We start from the raw sequence: 16,621 nt of genomic DNA, 5'->3' as shown, positions 1-16,621 counted from the left end.
TGCAATTTCCTCAAGCTAAATACTCCATAACCTTATCAACTTCAATGTCATACTGTCTCAGACTGAACCAGACAGATTGAATGTAAGAACAGAACAGGAGCAGGAGTAGGCCATCCGGCCCATCGAGCCTGTTCTTCCATTTCATAAGATGATGGCAGATCTACTCATCTGCTCACTATGAACCTTAATTCCTTTACTGTTCAAAACTCTGTCTTGGCCTTTAAAACATTCAACAAGGTAGCCTCAACTGCTTCACTGGACAGGGATTTCCACAGATTCACAACCCTTTGGGTGAAGAAGTTCCTCCTTAACTCAGTCCTAAACCTGCTCCCTGCTATCTTGAGGCTACACCCCCTAGTTCTAGTTTCACCCATCAGTAGAAACATCCTCCCTGCGTCTATCCTATCTATTCCCTTCATAGTTTAAATGTTTCTATAAGATTCCCCCTCATTCTTCTACATTTCGAATAGTACAATCCCCGTCTACTCAATCTTTCCTCAAAAGACTACCTTTTCCATTCCGGAATCAACCTGGAGAACCTCCTGTCCACCCCTTCCAGTGCCACTACGTCCTTTCTCAAGTAAGGCGGTCAAAACTGTGCACAGTATACCAGGTGTGCCCCCACCAGCATCCTATACAGTTGCAACATAACACTCCTGTTTTTAAACTCCATCCCTGTAGCAATGAAGGAAAATATTCTATTTGCATTCTTAATCACCTGCTGCACCTGCATATCAACTTGGTTGTAACCACCATGTCCTACTCAATCCCAGACTGAGCTTTTGACTACATATTCTCTCCCATTAGATGAAATCCTGCTTCACCTCTGTAACACTGTCCATTCATCCATGTGACATCATCTCCAAAACTTTACAATTCCTGTCCTACACTGTAATGAGGCAGGCTTGACATTTTATGCTAAGGACAGTGTGAAAACTTAGCTTGCAACAATTTTGAATGTAAATCAGTTTTACTTTCTAGCATTGCATGTAACCACAAATGAGTATAGCTGCATTGAAATCAAATGTAGTTAAAAATTATCTGCTGTACAGCCTGTCATTTGGATGAAATATGAAGGTATCTGACAATGGCCTGTACTTGAAAAGGCATTTTGCTAAACCTTTGCTGTGGAGCACAGCTGGACTTTCAACAAGACTGATGAGAAGATGATTACATATTTTGAAGTGTTGCTCTGACAGGAGATCTTTAGAATCAGCTGAACAGAGCAAGGAACCAACGGATTTCTTCACAGGAAAGTCAACTTGAAGCTGAAGTGATGATGTTGAAGTTGGGATTGTGCAACCTTTAAAAAAGGTATGGTGTTGACGACAGTAGGAGATGAAACATGAGGAAAGAACTGTGTTCTCCAGATTGGAGAAGGTCATGGTGGACCGTATTGGAATAGAGGTGGGGATAACAGTGCAGTGCAAAATTACAGTGAACAAAAGAGAAATCCCTACAGTTCCTTCTGTGTTGGGTGGTATGGCTAGATGGTGTGGTTGTGTTCCAGTCACTTAAGCAAGCCGCTGTCTACCCATGTGGCTGACTTTGTGATTTCTTTTCAGGTTTGCCCTCTTTCCTGGTTTAACTCTCTTGGGAATTTTAGTTAAGAGTTTTGTCCTGTTTCAGTTGCTCTCCTACTCTAAGTGTTTATTATCCATTATAAATAGTAGACTATTTCTAACAATATTTAACGCAGACTCTGAAGTAACCTACAGCTAGTAACTTATTTGTAAAAATCCTTCATGCTCTTTAGCTCCAAATTGTTTGATTATTTTTCATTTGAATAATGGGCAAGGATTGATGAGAATCTGAAAAATGTGGTCAGCAATTGTAAGATTTCTTGGTTATTGTGAGAACATTGATTCACATTTCAAAACTTAAAAGGTAGAAGGTTTTGAATTCAGAGACTTTCTTGTACTGAATAGCAATTCTGAAGTATGAGCCACCTAGTTTGCAGTTGGGGCTGTGCTGTGATTGAATCCAGGAGGTCTGGAGTGTATTTGCAGTGCCGTAATGCCATATTATTGATGTGCTTTACATTGGTGCAGCACAAACATTCTTATCACTGGGTTTTGTTCCCTTTGCATTCTTTAGATGCCAGCAATAATCTAAAATTAAGTGGGGTAACTATCCGACCTGAGAAATTTGCAGATATTTGGGTATTATATTTAACTTGCATCCCTGCTCAAATTTGAAAGTCAGTCTGCTTTATACAGGGAATTTAACTAGCTAAATGCAAAATTGCACAATTTATTTAACCCAGGCTACTAAAATTAGAAGTGCTTGAAATAAGTGCGGTCAGAGATTGCCAGTTCTGAGAATGACTTCTGTGTGTTTGGACATGCAGTGAACTCCCTTTTAAGTAGCTAGCTTCAAAAACCATGGAGGGCGTCTAATAGTGACTATCTCTTTGTGAGAGCTCATAGAGGCTTTTTATATTAGAGACTGAGATCTATTTGGGATCCTTATAAAGGAAGTTTGTTGCAGAGCATCAAATAGTTATTTCCGATGACTTCTGTCTTGCAGCTGTGCTCCTTTCATATGCATCTCAAACTGTTTATTAAAGTACTTATGAGAAAGGTAATACAGATCTTTTAGAAACATTGTTATTACTGAGGACGTTTTCTGTAAGTGCATAATGGAAATTTTGTTCCATATTTAACTTTATCTTTGAAGGTTATTTGGCTTGAAACTATTCTGGGAGAAAGTAAGGACTGCAGAGGCTGGAGATCAGAGTCGAAAAGTGTGCTGCTGGAAAAGTACAGCTGATCAGGCAGCATCAGAGGAGCAGAATCAATGTTTCGGGCATAAGCCCTTTATCAATCCTGCATAGGTTTAAGAAACAATTGACAAATATATGACAAAATAAAACAAATCGATGGAAAATGTCAGTAGGTCTGGCAGCATCTGTGGAGAGAAATCAGAGTTAACATTTTGGGTCCAGTGACCCCTTCTTTGAAACGATTCTGAGGAAGGGTCACTTGACCTGAAACATTAACTCTGATTTCTCTCCACAGATGCTGCCTGACTTGCTGAGATTTTCCAGCAACTTCTGTTTTTGTTTCTGATTTACAGCATCCACAGTTCTTTTGGTTGTTTTATTTAACAAATATGTTATTTCTACTTGTAGGATTTTCTTTTGAATTTCTGATTAATAAATGCTTTTACAAGGTAATTTGTAAAAGCTTACACTGAACTAGATTTACATCAAATAGAACCTATTTCTTTCACTTTCTGTGAATGCTTAACATGAAAAACCTTGGTTAGAAGTCTGTGTATGCACATGAGGCTAGAGGAGTGAAGCTCGTCATGTTAAGTCAGGATAAACAAGCTGTCCTTTATTGAGGAAGTTGCTGTTAGGATCCATCCATGGGTGGCCGTGGCTGACGAGGGAAGTTCAGAAACATATAAAGTTAAAAGAGAAAAAGTATAACATAGCAAAGATAAATGGGAAAACGGCGGACTGGGAAGCTTTTAAAGAACAACAGAGGATTACTAAGAAGGAAATACGCAGAGAAAAAATGAGGTACGAAGGTAAACTGGCCAATATAAAGGAGGACAGTAAAAGTTTTTTTAGGTATGTGGAAGGGAAAAAAATGGTTAAGACTAAAATTGGGCCCTTGAAGTCAGAAACAGGGGAATAAATTACGGGGAACAAAGAAATGGCAGAAGAATTGAATTGGTACTTCAGATCTGTGTTCACTGGGGAAGACACAAGCAATCTCCCTGAGGTAACAGTGGCTGAAGGACCTGAACTTAAGGGAATTTATATTTGCCAGGAATTGGTGTTGGAGAGACAGTTGGGTCTGAAGGTTGATAAGACCCCGGGGCCGGATGGTCAACATCCCAGGGTACTGAAGGAGGTGGCTCGAGAAATCGTGGATACGTTGGTGATTATTTTTCAGAGTTCGATAGATTCGGGATCAGTTTGTGCGCATTGGAGGGTGGCTAATGTTGTACCACTTTTTAAGAAAGGTGGGAGAGAGAAAACAGAAAATTATAGAACAGTTAGTCTGACCTCAGTGGTGGGAAAGATGCTGGAGTCTATTATAAAGGATGAAATTACGACATATCTGGATAGTAGTAACAGGATAGGTCAGAGTCAGCATGGATTTATGAAGGGGAAATCATGCTTGACTAATCTTCTGGAATCTTTTGAGGATGTAACTCTGAAGATGGATGAGGGAGATCCAGTAGATGTAGTGTACCTGGACTTTCAGAAAGCTTTTGATAAAGTCCCACATAGGAGGTTAGTGAGCAAATTTAGGGCACATGGAATTGTGCGCAAAGTACTAACTTGGATTGAAAGTTGGTTGGCTGATAGGAAACAAAGATAGTGATAAACGGCTCTATTTCGGAATGGCAGGCAGTGACCAGTGGGATACCGCAGGGATCAGTACTGGGACCGCAGCTTTTTACAATATATGTTAATGATATAGAAGATGGTATTAGTAATAACATTAGCAAATTTGCTGATGATACTAAGCTGGGTGGCAGGGTGAAATGTGAGGAGGATGTTAGGAGATTACAGGGTGACCTGGACAAGTTAGGTGAGTGGTCAGATGCATGGCAGATGCAGTTTAATGTGGATAAATGTATGGTTATCCACTTTGGTGGCAAGAATAGGAAGGCAGGTTACTACCTAAATGGAATCAATTTAGGTAAGGGGGCAGTACAAAGAGATCTGGGTGTTCTTGTACACCAGTCAATGAAGGTAAGCATGCAGGTACAGCAGGTCGTGAAGAAGGCTAATAGCATGCTGGCCTTCATAACAAGAGGGATTGCGTATAGAAGCAAAGAGGTTCTTCTGCAGCTGTACAGGGCCCTGGTGCGACCACACCTGGAGTACTGTGTGCAGTTCTGGTCTCCAAATTTGAGGAAAGACATTCTGGCTATTGTGGGAGTGCAGCGTAGGTTCACAAGGTCAGTTCCTGGAATGGCGGGATTACCTTACACTAAAAGACTGGAGCGACTGGGCTTGTATATCCTTGAGTTTAGAAGACTGAGAGGGGATCTGATTGAGACATATAAGATTATTAAAGGATTGGACACTCTGGAGGCAGGAAACATGTTTCCGCTGATGGGTGAGTGCTGAACAAGAGGACATAGCTTAAAAATATGGGGTAGACCGTTTAGGACAGAGATGAGGAGAAACGTCTTCACCCAGAGAGTGGTGGCTGTGTGGAATGCTCTGCCCCAGAGGGCAGTGAAGGCCCACTCTCTGGATTCATTTAGGAAAGAGTTCGATAGAGCTCTCAAGGATAGTGGAATCAAGGGTTATGGAGATAAGGCAGGAACAGGATACTGATTGAGGATGATCAGCCATGATCATATTGAATGGTGGTGCAGGCTCAAAGGGCAGAATGGCCTACTCCTGCACCTATTGTCTATTGTCTATTGTCATTTTGTGTTCTCCATTTCAACAACCTGTTATTTGTGCCATCACAGGCTGCACTTTGAGGGTAGTCCTACAATTGCCTGCAACATAGAAGGTATTGACTGAATGAAATTGGCCTTTATCAGTGAGTGGTGTGCAATATTTGGGGCCTTTGAAATCTCTGGATGGTGAGACTGATTCAATGCTATAATCCCACCAAGCATAGCTGAGTGTCTCGACCATTATTCAGAACATCAATTTGCTGCTCTGATTTCAAAACTTTAAGCCATAACCTTTTTTTAAACACCAGGATTTCTGCTTTTCTTCAATTGTACATTGCTCATCTCTGTGTACTTTCTGTCTTAGGCAACCCTGAAGATGCTACTAGATCACCTGAAACTTGTAGCTTCGTACCATGAGGTAAATAAGATGACCTGCCAGAACTTGGCTGTATGTTTTGGGCCTGTACTTTTAAGTCAGCGCCAGGAGACTTCCAACCATAGCCATAGGGTTTTTACGGACTCTGAGGAATTGGCCAATGCACTGGACTTCAAGAAACATATAGAAGTGTTGCATTATCTACTTCAACTTTGGCCAGGTAAGAGAAACTTTTCAATGCTTTTGTGTGTTGCTGCAACATTCCTTTCTGAACAAACTATGTCTTGAAAAACGAAGTAGCTTAGCTATGTTCTGTGGAGATGGTTCTTTGGACATACCATCTTCTGATCTCTATCAATACTGTACCTCAACATGAAATTTCTAAATATTGTATTATTGAGCCTTATCACAAAATAATGCAGTTGGCTAACTCTTTAAACTTTAGTATTTACGTCAGGGGGTATGGTGTTGGAAGGCATTGATGGAATTTTTTAAAACTTTTTTTGTGTTTTTAAGGTTTTTAGTGCACTTTACATTGATCTAAATCAGATATTTTGCAGCTATTGGGCACGTTCCTGAGTGTCAGCAAAAACAGCCTGAAGAAATAGTCAAATATTGTGTTGTGTGGTTTCAGCCTGTTCTGTTCCCGTGAAATGATATGCTCCAGTGCCTTACCCAAGTGACCCCAATTCATTATGCAAAAGAAGTGTTGGCAGGCTGTGTGGGAGGCAGATCGTAACAGTAAGGCCAGGTTCTGCCTTTTATCCAGCAGTGACTGGATGAGCACAATCCCTATGAAACTAGCCGATTCTTCCCTACTGTAGCCCTGGGATTGTAACGCCCATTTTGACAAGATCACTACTTCTACATCTGAAACGAATTAACTTGGATCAGTTTGCTTAGTTTCTTTTGTTTTCCAAATGAAATCATTATGAACATTAAAAACAAAACTAAATATAGGAGGACTCTGTGGTGCAGTGATTGTGTCCCTACTTCTGAACCAAGAGGCCTCTGTTCAAGTCCCACCTGCTTCAGAAATGTGTGAGATAACATTTCCGAACAGGTTGACAAGAAAATACCTCCAAAAGATGTTTCATACAGTGTCATGGAATAATAGAACCACTAACAATGTGGACATATATTTGGTTTAGATTTCAGCAAAGGAGGACAAAGGAATTGATTAAGAAGGGGAGAGTAGTGTACAAGATTAACATACAAACTGCTTGTAAATGTTTCTATAGATATGTGAACAGAAGACAAATTGAGGTCCCTTGCATCAAACAGGGAAAGTTAATAATGAAGAACAAAGATGGCAGACTAATTAGATACATATTTAAAATCAAAGAACCCCTATAGTTCAGAAAGAAGCCATTTGACTCATTGAGTCTGAAATGACCCTCTGAAGAGCATCCCACTTGGACTCAAAGCCCACCCCATCCCTGTAACACTTCCATGTGGTTTCTCCCATGGCTAACCCACCCAATTGCACATCCCTGGACACTACAGGACAATTTTTACCACCGCCAGTCCACCTAACCTACAAACCTTCGGACTGTGGGAGGAAACCAGACTGCTCGGAGGATATCCGTGCAGACATGGGAAGAACATGCAACCACCACACAGTCACCAGAAGGTGGAATCAAACCCGGGTTCCTGGTTCTGTGAGGCAGCAGTGCTAACCGTTGTGCCGCCTGGTGTGCCACTATTTAGGTTATTGCTTTCACAAAGGAGGACATAAACAATGTCCCAAAAATATTGGGGGATCTCAGGGTCTAAGAGGGGAAGAAGCTGAAGGATATCGGCATTAGTAGGGAAATGGGGAGATTGATAGGATTAAAGACTGTTATATCCCTATAGAGTCTGATAATCTGCATCCCAGAATAGTTAAGGAATTGGCCCTAGAAATTGTGGGGATGCATTGGTAGTCATTTTCCATAATTCTGTAGACTCTGGAACAGTTCCTGTGGATTGGAGAATAGCTAATGAAACCCCTTTTTTTTGAAAGGAGGTAGGGAGAAAGCAGGGAATTACAGAAGAGTTAGTCTGACATTGATGATAGGGAAAATTCTAGAGTTCATTAAAAGAGATTTAATAAAAGCACATTTGGAAAACAGTTACATGATCAGATGGAATCAACACAAGGAAAATGATAATTGAAAAATCTGGAATTTTTTGAGGATGCTACTAATAGATTGGATAAGTTTAATTAGACTTTCAGGAGGCCTTTGATTAGGTCCCTCATAAGTGGTTAGCATGTAAAATTAAAGCGCAAAATATTGGAGGTAGGGTACTGACATGCATAGAGACCTGATGGGAAGACAGAAAGCAAAGAGCAGGAATTAATGGGTTACTTTCCGAGTGGCAGGCAGTGATGAGTGGGTACTGTAGGGATTAGTGCTTGGATCCCAGCTACTTATGATATATGCTAATGGTTTAGATGAACGAACTAAATTTAATATCTCCAAGTTTGAAGATGACACAAAGCTGGGAGGTGAATGCAGAGATGATTCACTGTGATTTTTCACAGTTTGAGTGGGCAGGGGCATGGCAGATGAAGTATTATGTGGATAAATGTGAGGTTTTGCACGTTGATAGCAAAAACAGGAAGGCCATTTAGTATCTGAATGGCAATAGACTGGGAAAGGGCAGGTACAACAAGACCTGGATGCCCTTACCAGTCGCTGAAGATAAGCATGCAGGTGGTGAGGAAGGCAAATGGTGTGTTGGCCTTTATAATGAGAGGATTCAATGACACGAGCAGGGATATATGTTTTTCTGCAGTTTTACAGGGACTTGACAAGACCTCACCTAAAGTGTTATATGTGGTTTTAGTCTCCTTACTTGAGATAGAGTGTTCTGATTATGGATGGGATGCAGTGAAAGTTGACCAGACCGATTCCTGGGATGACGGGACTGATGTATGGAGAGAGACTGGATCAGTTAGGACTATATTCACTGTAATGTAGAAAAATGAGGGGAGAGAAAATGAAGACCTATGGAACTCTACAGAACTAGACAGGGTTAATGCAGGGTGACAGTGGAATCCAGAACCAGGGATCACACTTTAAGGATATGAGGTAGGCTATTTAGGACAGAGATGAAGAGAGATTTCTTCACCCAGAGAGTGTTGAGTCTGTGGAATTCTCTGTCACTGTGTGGTTGAGACCAAAATATTGAATGTTTTCAAAAAGCCATTAGATATATTTGCTAGGCTAAAGGGATCAAAGGGTATGGAGAGAAAGTGGAAGTAGGGGACTGTGAAACTGAAATGAACCTTGGTATGGCAGTAATAAACCACTAAACATAACTCTTTCTTACTTCCCATTATTCTGCTATTAATCCCAGTCTGCAACAGTAACAGCTGCCCATAGTTGTATTTCTCTCAAAGTTGTCTCGGCATTTGTTTCTTCTTGCCCCAGGCTCTAGTTAATTAAGTCCAGAATGCACAGATGGACAATGCTAATCTGTGAAGTGGAGACAAGGATCAAATTCTGAAGATGTTCAGCCAATTAAATGCTCAGCAGCATATTCTTTTCAAGAATGTAAACCTCAGTGATATTTTCAATGTCAAGAAATTTTTGTTTCATTTGTTTATGGGATATGTTGCTAGAAGGGCCACTACTTACTGTCAATCCTTAATTACCCTTGACAATATGATGGTGAGCTCTACCGCCATATATAAAGCATATATATGTATATATAGATGTACTGTTGCAGGCTGAGTGATTGTACATCCAGTATATGATTAAGAAAAGAATTCCACAATTTGACACTGAAAATGAAATAGCAATAATAAAATTTCAAGTCAGAATATCTTATGGCATGAAGGGAAATGCTGATGGTGTATCCACGCTGCTGCTGCCCTCCTGTCTATAGGTGATGGAGGTCACAGCTCACTAAGGTGCTTTTGATGGAGGTCTGGCAAGTTGTGGATGATCTTATGGATAGTGCATACTGCTACTTTTATGTTCCCACTCTGAAAGGACTGAATGCTTAAGATTATAGCTGAAGTGCATAAGTAGAAAATGCTTTTCTAAGAGACTGCTGCAAATTTGCATGATAACTTTCTTAGGCTTGATTGAAATTTATGGCTTCAAGTATATATTCCAGTTCAACCTGTTGGATCTGGTGAGTAGTCAGGTCAGGAAGATTTGTCAGGTCAGTACCTATTCAGGTTTGATTAGGGGATCAAGAAGAGGAATTGAAAAGTTTCAGAATTTCAGTGCTGGATCTCATCAGGATCAGATTCCATTTCTGACATTCAAACTTCCCAAGCTGTGTCATTAAGTTGGTTCACAGGCCTTACAGCATTCATGACACATCTCTCTGTTATTACTGTCGTGAACCCGGCTTGTGTTATTACTTCACTCGCCACATCCTAGACTGAAACCTGTATGGATGGATTGTGTTTGATTTGTGTTGATTTTAACAAAGTTGGCCCCATGTTGAAGCATAAAAATGCTATGCTGCATATTTTGCATTAATAAAACTTATTAATGAAAGAAATGAACATAGAATAACCAAGCTATGTACTCATAGCACAACTTCAAAGATCTTTTTCTCACACACAGCATGTGTATAATCCCATTAATCTCAAAATACATATTTACAAATTGAAAAGAAAAATAACAGCTGTGATGTCAAGTACAAGTACTGGACAGCTCTGGTACAGTATCCAAATCTGACTTGGAACACCACAACACCAGTCATATCGTACTCACACCAGTGTCCCTGTCTCTAACACCATGGTAAATTTAAGTCACTGTGACTTTAGCATATAGACTGTAACTGCAGGTAATGATTTCCTGGAACTTTTGTTTATTTGTTCATGGGAAATGGGTGTGCTGGTTGGGATATCCATACCAGAGGAGTGAAACACATTGGTGTGTAGGTAAAGATGGCAGATTCTGTTACAAAAAGGCTTTGTTTTTTAATAACAAATTGATGGTGGTTTTGTGGTCACCATTAGGATAGCTTTTTATTTCAGATTATTGTTGAATTGCAAAATGCTGACTATCTACCTGATCCAACAGGTTCAGCAGATATATATACTTGAAGCCATAAATTTCAAACAAGCCTAAGGAAGTTATCATTGCCCATAGTAGGAGTTGAACCCAATGTCGTCAGAGGTCCTGGATTTCTGTTCCAGTGAAATTACCACCGTGCCATTACCTCCCCTTAGCTGTTGTACACCTCAGCATAAACATACTCAACTTTAAAAGTAACCTTTTCAGGGTTTTATTCCAACACTTTTTGTTTGAGACTGACACTAACTCTTCATTCTCAGGTAGCCTATACATATTCCTTCCCTTCTCGAGAATGCTGGTCTGTGCAGCCATCTTCATCCTGGGACTCTTTAAAACTCAATAAAAATAGAACTAAAAGTAAAATCTCCCTGTCTAAACTATGGGAGCTTCCCTTAGCTTAAAACAAAGTTCCAGACAGCTGTTACAAACGTTGAGGCCCAATTATTTACCTTGTGGAGTCACAAAACAATCCAAGATAAATGAAAACCTATTAATGGTGCACAAAACCCCATTTAATTCTAAAGCTAGACCACAAAGTCTATTTTGAAAGCAATCACCCTGACTCCAGAATTACTTAAAAGTTGATTATTAACTGCAGACACAAAAAAGCCCACATGTTAAGAACTCAAAAACTCAAAACCCAAAGTTAGAATAAACATGTTAAAACATATGGAAATCTCACCATTTGCATTTGGGCTCTTGTGTATCAATTTCAAACAAACATGATCATAGCCAGTGCTTGAACTTACATTGATTGAGTTATTGCCATGAGGTACTGTGAAAAGTTTTGTTTATGAGAAATACAAGCAGGTCATAATAAGCAAGGATGTACAGATCAAAAAGACTTAGAGACATACAGATTACATCGCACAGATATGTGCTAGACGAGATCAACATTAGCAAGATCAGCATTATTCGAGGCTAGAGCGTCCATTCATCAGTCTACTAATGCCCATGAAGAAGCTGTTCCTGAACCTGCTGATGCGTGTGTTCAGGCTTCTGTATTTTCTGCCTGGTGGAAGAGGTTGTTGGAGATCATTACCAGGGTGCGATGGGTCTTTGATGATGCTGGCAGCCTTTCCATAGCAGCGAGCCATGTAAATGGTGACCGTGAGTGGAAGATTGGCTTCTGTGAAAGTCTGCGCTGTCCACAGAACCCTGTATAGTTTCTTATAGCACTGGGCAGAGCAGTTGCTGTACCAGGCTTTTAAGCACCTGGATAATATGTCCTCAATGGTGCATCTGTAGAAATTGGTGAAGGTCCTTGTGGACATGCCAAATTTCCTGAACCGCCTGAGGAAAAAGAGGTGTTGTGCTTTTTTGACTGGCACATCGACATGGGAAGTCCAGGACAGATTGTCAGTCATCATCACTCTGAGAAACTTGACCTTCTCCACTCTCTCAACCTCAGTTCTGTTGATGTAGATGTTCTCTTCCTTTCTTTCTGAAGTCAATGATCAGTTCTCTAATTTTGCCAACATTGAGAGAGAGGTTGTTCTCATTGCACCATGTCAGCAAGTCTCCCTGCTGTATTTTGACTCGTCATTGTTAGTTAGCCGTCCAATTATGGTGGTGTCGTCAGCATTTATTTGGAATTTGGTGACACAGTCATGGGTGTACAGGAAGTTCAGCAGAGGGAGAAGGTGAAGACTGCAGATGCTGGAGATCAGAGCTTTAAAATGTGTTGCTGGAAAAGCGCAGCCTGACCTGCTGCGCTTTTCCACCAACACATTTTTAAGTTCAGCAGAGGGCTGAGTATGCATTCTTGGGGGTTCCAGTGTTGAATGTTATTGTGGTGGAGATGCAGTTGTATATCTTGACTGATTGATTGCAGTTTGTGGGTCGGGAAGCTGAGGATCCAGTTGCAGAGGACGGAGCTGAGACCAAGGTCACAGAGTTTTGAGATCACTCTGGTGGGGATAATGCTGTAGTCAATGAGCAGGATTCTGACGAAGATGTCCTTGTTGCTCAGATGTTCCAGGAATGTGTGCAAGGCTAGGGAAATGGATCCCCTGTGGACCGATTATGTCGGAAGGCAAATTGCCAATTGATTATTGAAGTCTTTCTATTCTATGGAACAATCTATGGATTTTTGAACCAAATTTCAATAGAAATCAAATTGAATTTAGCCACTGGTAAGTAAATACAATTTGGGACCCCAAAATTTCATTATGCCTTGAATTTCATTTCGCTTCATGCAATGAGGTAGATACTTCCTAACACAAGATTATATTTATGAACATGTTCAATGAAATTTATGTATTTTGGAAAAGAGTAAATAACTCCATATATTGGCAGTAATGTACAGTTTAATCAAAGTATATTGAGAGTTCAATGAAATTTGGTTATAATTAATCTTTATTTTAAATCTGGTAGTGTACATTGTCATTCAACCTCGTTTAAGGGTCAAAGTGCACATTTTCAAGTGTTATACTGAGAAGTGTTTTTGAACTATCCTGAAGGGATTTATTCTTGTCATTACTCCAAGAGCTGCACTTCCCTTAAATTATTTGCAATACCATTATATCCTCACCCTAGTGCACAGAAGGAATTTCAACCCTAGCATTTGCTATGGGGAAAGGATACTGCAGACTTCCTGCAGTTGTACATTTCCCAATGAAGCTTTGAATTGAAGTTACATTTCCTGGGGCTCAGTTATTTCATACTGTCTTAATAACCTGAAATAATTTTATAGCTAATGCTGATTCCTATTTTTGAATTTATTTAATCTGCCTCATCTTCTGAATGTTCTGGTAAGGACATAGCAAGACTGACATACCAGGTGTTGAATTCTGATGAAAGTTTCCTGAAGGCTGGCTGAAGGGAATGATGTACATTTGAAGTTACTGCTTTCAAGAAAAAGAAATTCATTACTATTTTTGTTAATGAAAACATTGGTGATGCAGGAGCTGTTTACCATGTCTAATTCAATAATGATTCTATTTGAGATTTCAGCAACACTACTTTTGAAGATTTGGGCTCAATAGCCTATTTAATTTCCTGTTCTCGTGATCTTAGTTAAATAGTACAAGACAGCGTCAATGTTTGATTGATTTTTCTGTGCATATGGTCAGAAATCTTGCTAAGTCAACAAATTTCTGTTAGTTACTCTGGTATAAAATGTTCAATTTACCATTTTTGTCTGATTGGAGGAACAAGTCACTTGCAAGTACTCGTCCTTCAATTTTTTTGTGTGTGTTGTGATTCTAAATTCAGGCCAAATTGTGGGAATGAATTGCCTTATGTTTTGCCATATGTGAACCTACTATATGAGAAGATTTGGACATCTTTAACTTAGGTTCAGAACAAAGTATAGCCCATAATTTTGTAGAAAGTCTCATTCTATTTGCAATTCTGCTCAATAACCAAAAGTAAATTTAAATGGAGAGTCCAAGGAATTCTGTCGTCTTCTTTCTTTCCCATGGCCTCTCATTCTTCCCCACCCCACGCACACACAAAATATGTAAAGAAATACCCTTTAGTAGGAGCTTGTTTCACAACCTGCCATGCTTTGAGTGTGCAACAGGGTTCTAACCATCCAGTCAGCTGTGGGAAGCAAGCTGACCAGCCCACTGTGATAACCAACATCAGAAAATGTTGATTTAAAGGTTTTGGACAACAATGAGATGGGGAATGAGTGGAGGAATTTTATTTTTAGGCGATTAATAATGCCCTGAAACTCACTGGTCGGAAGAGTGGTAGAAATGGAAACAATATCGTTTCAAAAAGATATTGAAGGGCCTGTGAAGGAAATAAACTTGCAGATCATCAGAAATAGACTGAGTGGATTGATGTACAGAGATCCAACATGGACTGAATAGCTCTGAATATCCTGCTCAATACTTGTTGTTTAATTAACATCACTAAAACATATTTTTATCTTTGATGTCTTGCTGTGTGCAAATTGACTGGCATACCTCCTGCATTGCAACAGTGACAATATTTTAAAAGTCCTTGGTGTGACTGAAAAGTATCGAAACCTCTTGAGGCTTCTCATAGTACATAAATGCAAGTCTTTATTTTACTTTCTTTCATGCTGCAGTAACAATTGTTCTTCAGTTATGGTTTAGGCATGCTGGAGCAGAATAAAAGCAAATTCATCTACTCTGCTGTTGTCTGTTCTGTCTGGCTAAGGAGTCCTCGTTAATACTAAAAGACCAAGTCTATCATCCCTCGCCTGGCTAAACACCAAACCTTACTTTTTACGCGTGGGAGGGGAGGAGCCTTTTTATTTGGTCATTTCTTTGCAGAGAATTTGAAATTCACATGCATTGCAGCTAATTCATTGACCCAATAAACCACAATGGTAGCATCTGTGGACAGAAAGCAAAACAATTATAGAGTCATAGAGATGTACAGCATGGAAACAGACCCTTCGGTCCAACCCGTCCATGTCGACCAGATATCCCAACCCAATCTAGTCCCACCTGCCAGCACCCAGCCCATATCCCTCCAAACCCTTCCTATGCATATACTCATCCAAATGCCTCTTAAATGTTGCAATTGTACCAGCCTCCACCACATCCTGTGGCAGCTCATTCCATACACGTACCACCCTCTGTGTGAAAAGGTTGCCCCTTGGGTCTCTTTTATATCTTTCCCCTCTCACCCTAAACCTATGCCCTCCAATTCTGGACTCCCTGACCCGAGGGAAACAACTTTGTCTATTTACCCTATCCATTCCCCTCAATTTTGTAAACCTCTATAAGGTCACCCCTCAGCCTCCGACAGCCCCAGCCTGTTCAGCCTCTCCCTGTAGTTCAGATCCTCCAAACCTGGCAATATCCTTGTAAATCTTTTCTGAACTCTTTCAAGTTTCACAACATCTTTCTGATTGGAAGGAGACCAGAATTGCACACAACATTCCAGCAGTGGCCTAACCAATGTCCTGTACAGCCGCAACATGACCTCCCAACTCCTGTACTCAATACGCTGACCAATAAAGGAAAGCATACCAAACGCCTTCTTCACTATCCTATCTACCTGCGATCTGAAGAAAGATCACTGGGCCTGAAACTCTCTTTCTCTCCACAGATGTTGCTAGACCTGCTGAGTTTTTTCAGCAATTTTTGTTTTAAGTTTCTGATTTCCAGCATCCGCAGTTCTTTGATTTTTTTTAACTTATTGTCTATGTGGCTTAATGTCAAATTTTGTTAAAGCCAGTGTGAAACACCTTGATACATTATGCTCCATAAATACAATAAGTTGTTTTTGGATTCAATGTGAGATGAACGCAGATAAGATTGGAAACTTACCAAATAGTAAACATGGTATGAAGTTGTATTCAGATTATTGCATTTGGGGCCAGAAAATTGCATCATGATCATGCGCTTTTAAAAAGATACAATTGCATTTAGCTTCAACTAATGAATGTCTCAGTGCTTTCTCGAACATAAGAACTGGGACCAGGAGTAGGCCATCTGGCCCTTCAAGCCTAAGTGTCGTCACTTATAATTCAAAAATATGGCAGCTAATTTGGATTCAACCAACTCGAACAGCAAGATGAGGACGACCGGATAATCTGTTGTATTTGTGATGTTGATTAAGGGATAAATAGTGGCTTTGTGCTCCTGAGCAAGCAGATAGGGACTTGGTTTAACATTTCGTCTGAAAGATGGCATCTGTGACAAGGCAGACAAGAAATTCAAGAAGAAAACTATTCTGACGTCACTCATGGATCTTCAGTCTGCGATGACAATGTCATCTCTGGGATCTCAAAAGATAAGCTTGAAGCCTTGCTTAATGTCTTTGTAGAAACACACCAAAGAATTGGTCTCAGCCACAACTCAAAAAGACTCCAGTCCTTTACTAATCCTTTCCAGGGCACTTTCCGGTC

The 16,621-nt window shown here is 40.2% G+C and overlaps 1 protein-coding gene across 3 annotated transcripts in view; it reads left to right on the top strand.

Annotated features, from left to right (window-relative positions):
• The window catches only part of syde2 (synapse defective 1, Rho GTPase, homolog 2 (C. elegans)), a 233,776-nt gene that overhangs the window by 144,208 nt on the left and 72,947 nt on the right, over positions 1–16,621 (top strand). For all 3 annotated transcript variants that reach the window (XR_011961195.1, XM_072574847.1, XM_072574846.1), the window contains exon 6: positions 5,747–5,978. Coding sequence is in view for 2 of the 3 variants with exons in the window: in XM_072574847.1 (XP_072430948.1) it covers positions 5,747–5,978 (232 nt within the window). In the remaining variant the exon portion in view is untranslated. The remainder of the gene's footprint in view (positions 1–5,746; positions 5,979–16,621) is intronic.

The sequence above is a fragment of the Chiloscyllium punctatum genome, chromosome 7 (genome assembly GCF_047496795.1).
Source record: "Chiloscyllium punctatum isolate Juve2018m chromosome 7, sChiPun1.3, whole genome shotgun sequence".
Classification (NCBI taxonomy): Eukaryota; Metazoa; Chordata; class Chondrichthyes; order Orectolobiformes; family Hemiscylliidae; genus Chiloscyllium; species Chiloscyllium punctatum.
Note: the sequence above shows the minus strand (reverse complement) of the source record. Positions and strands in the feature narration are given on the sequence as shown.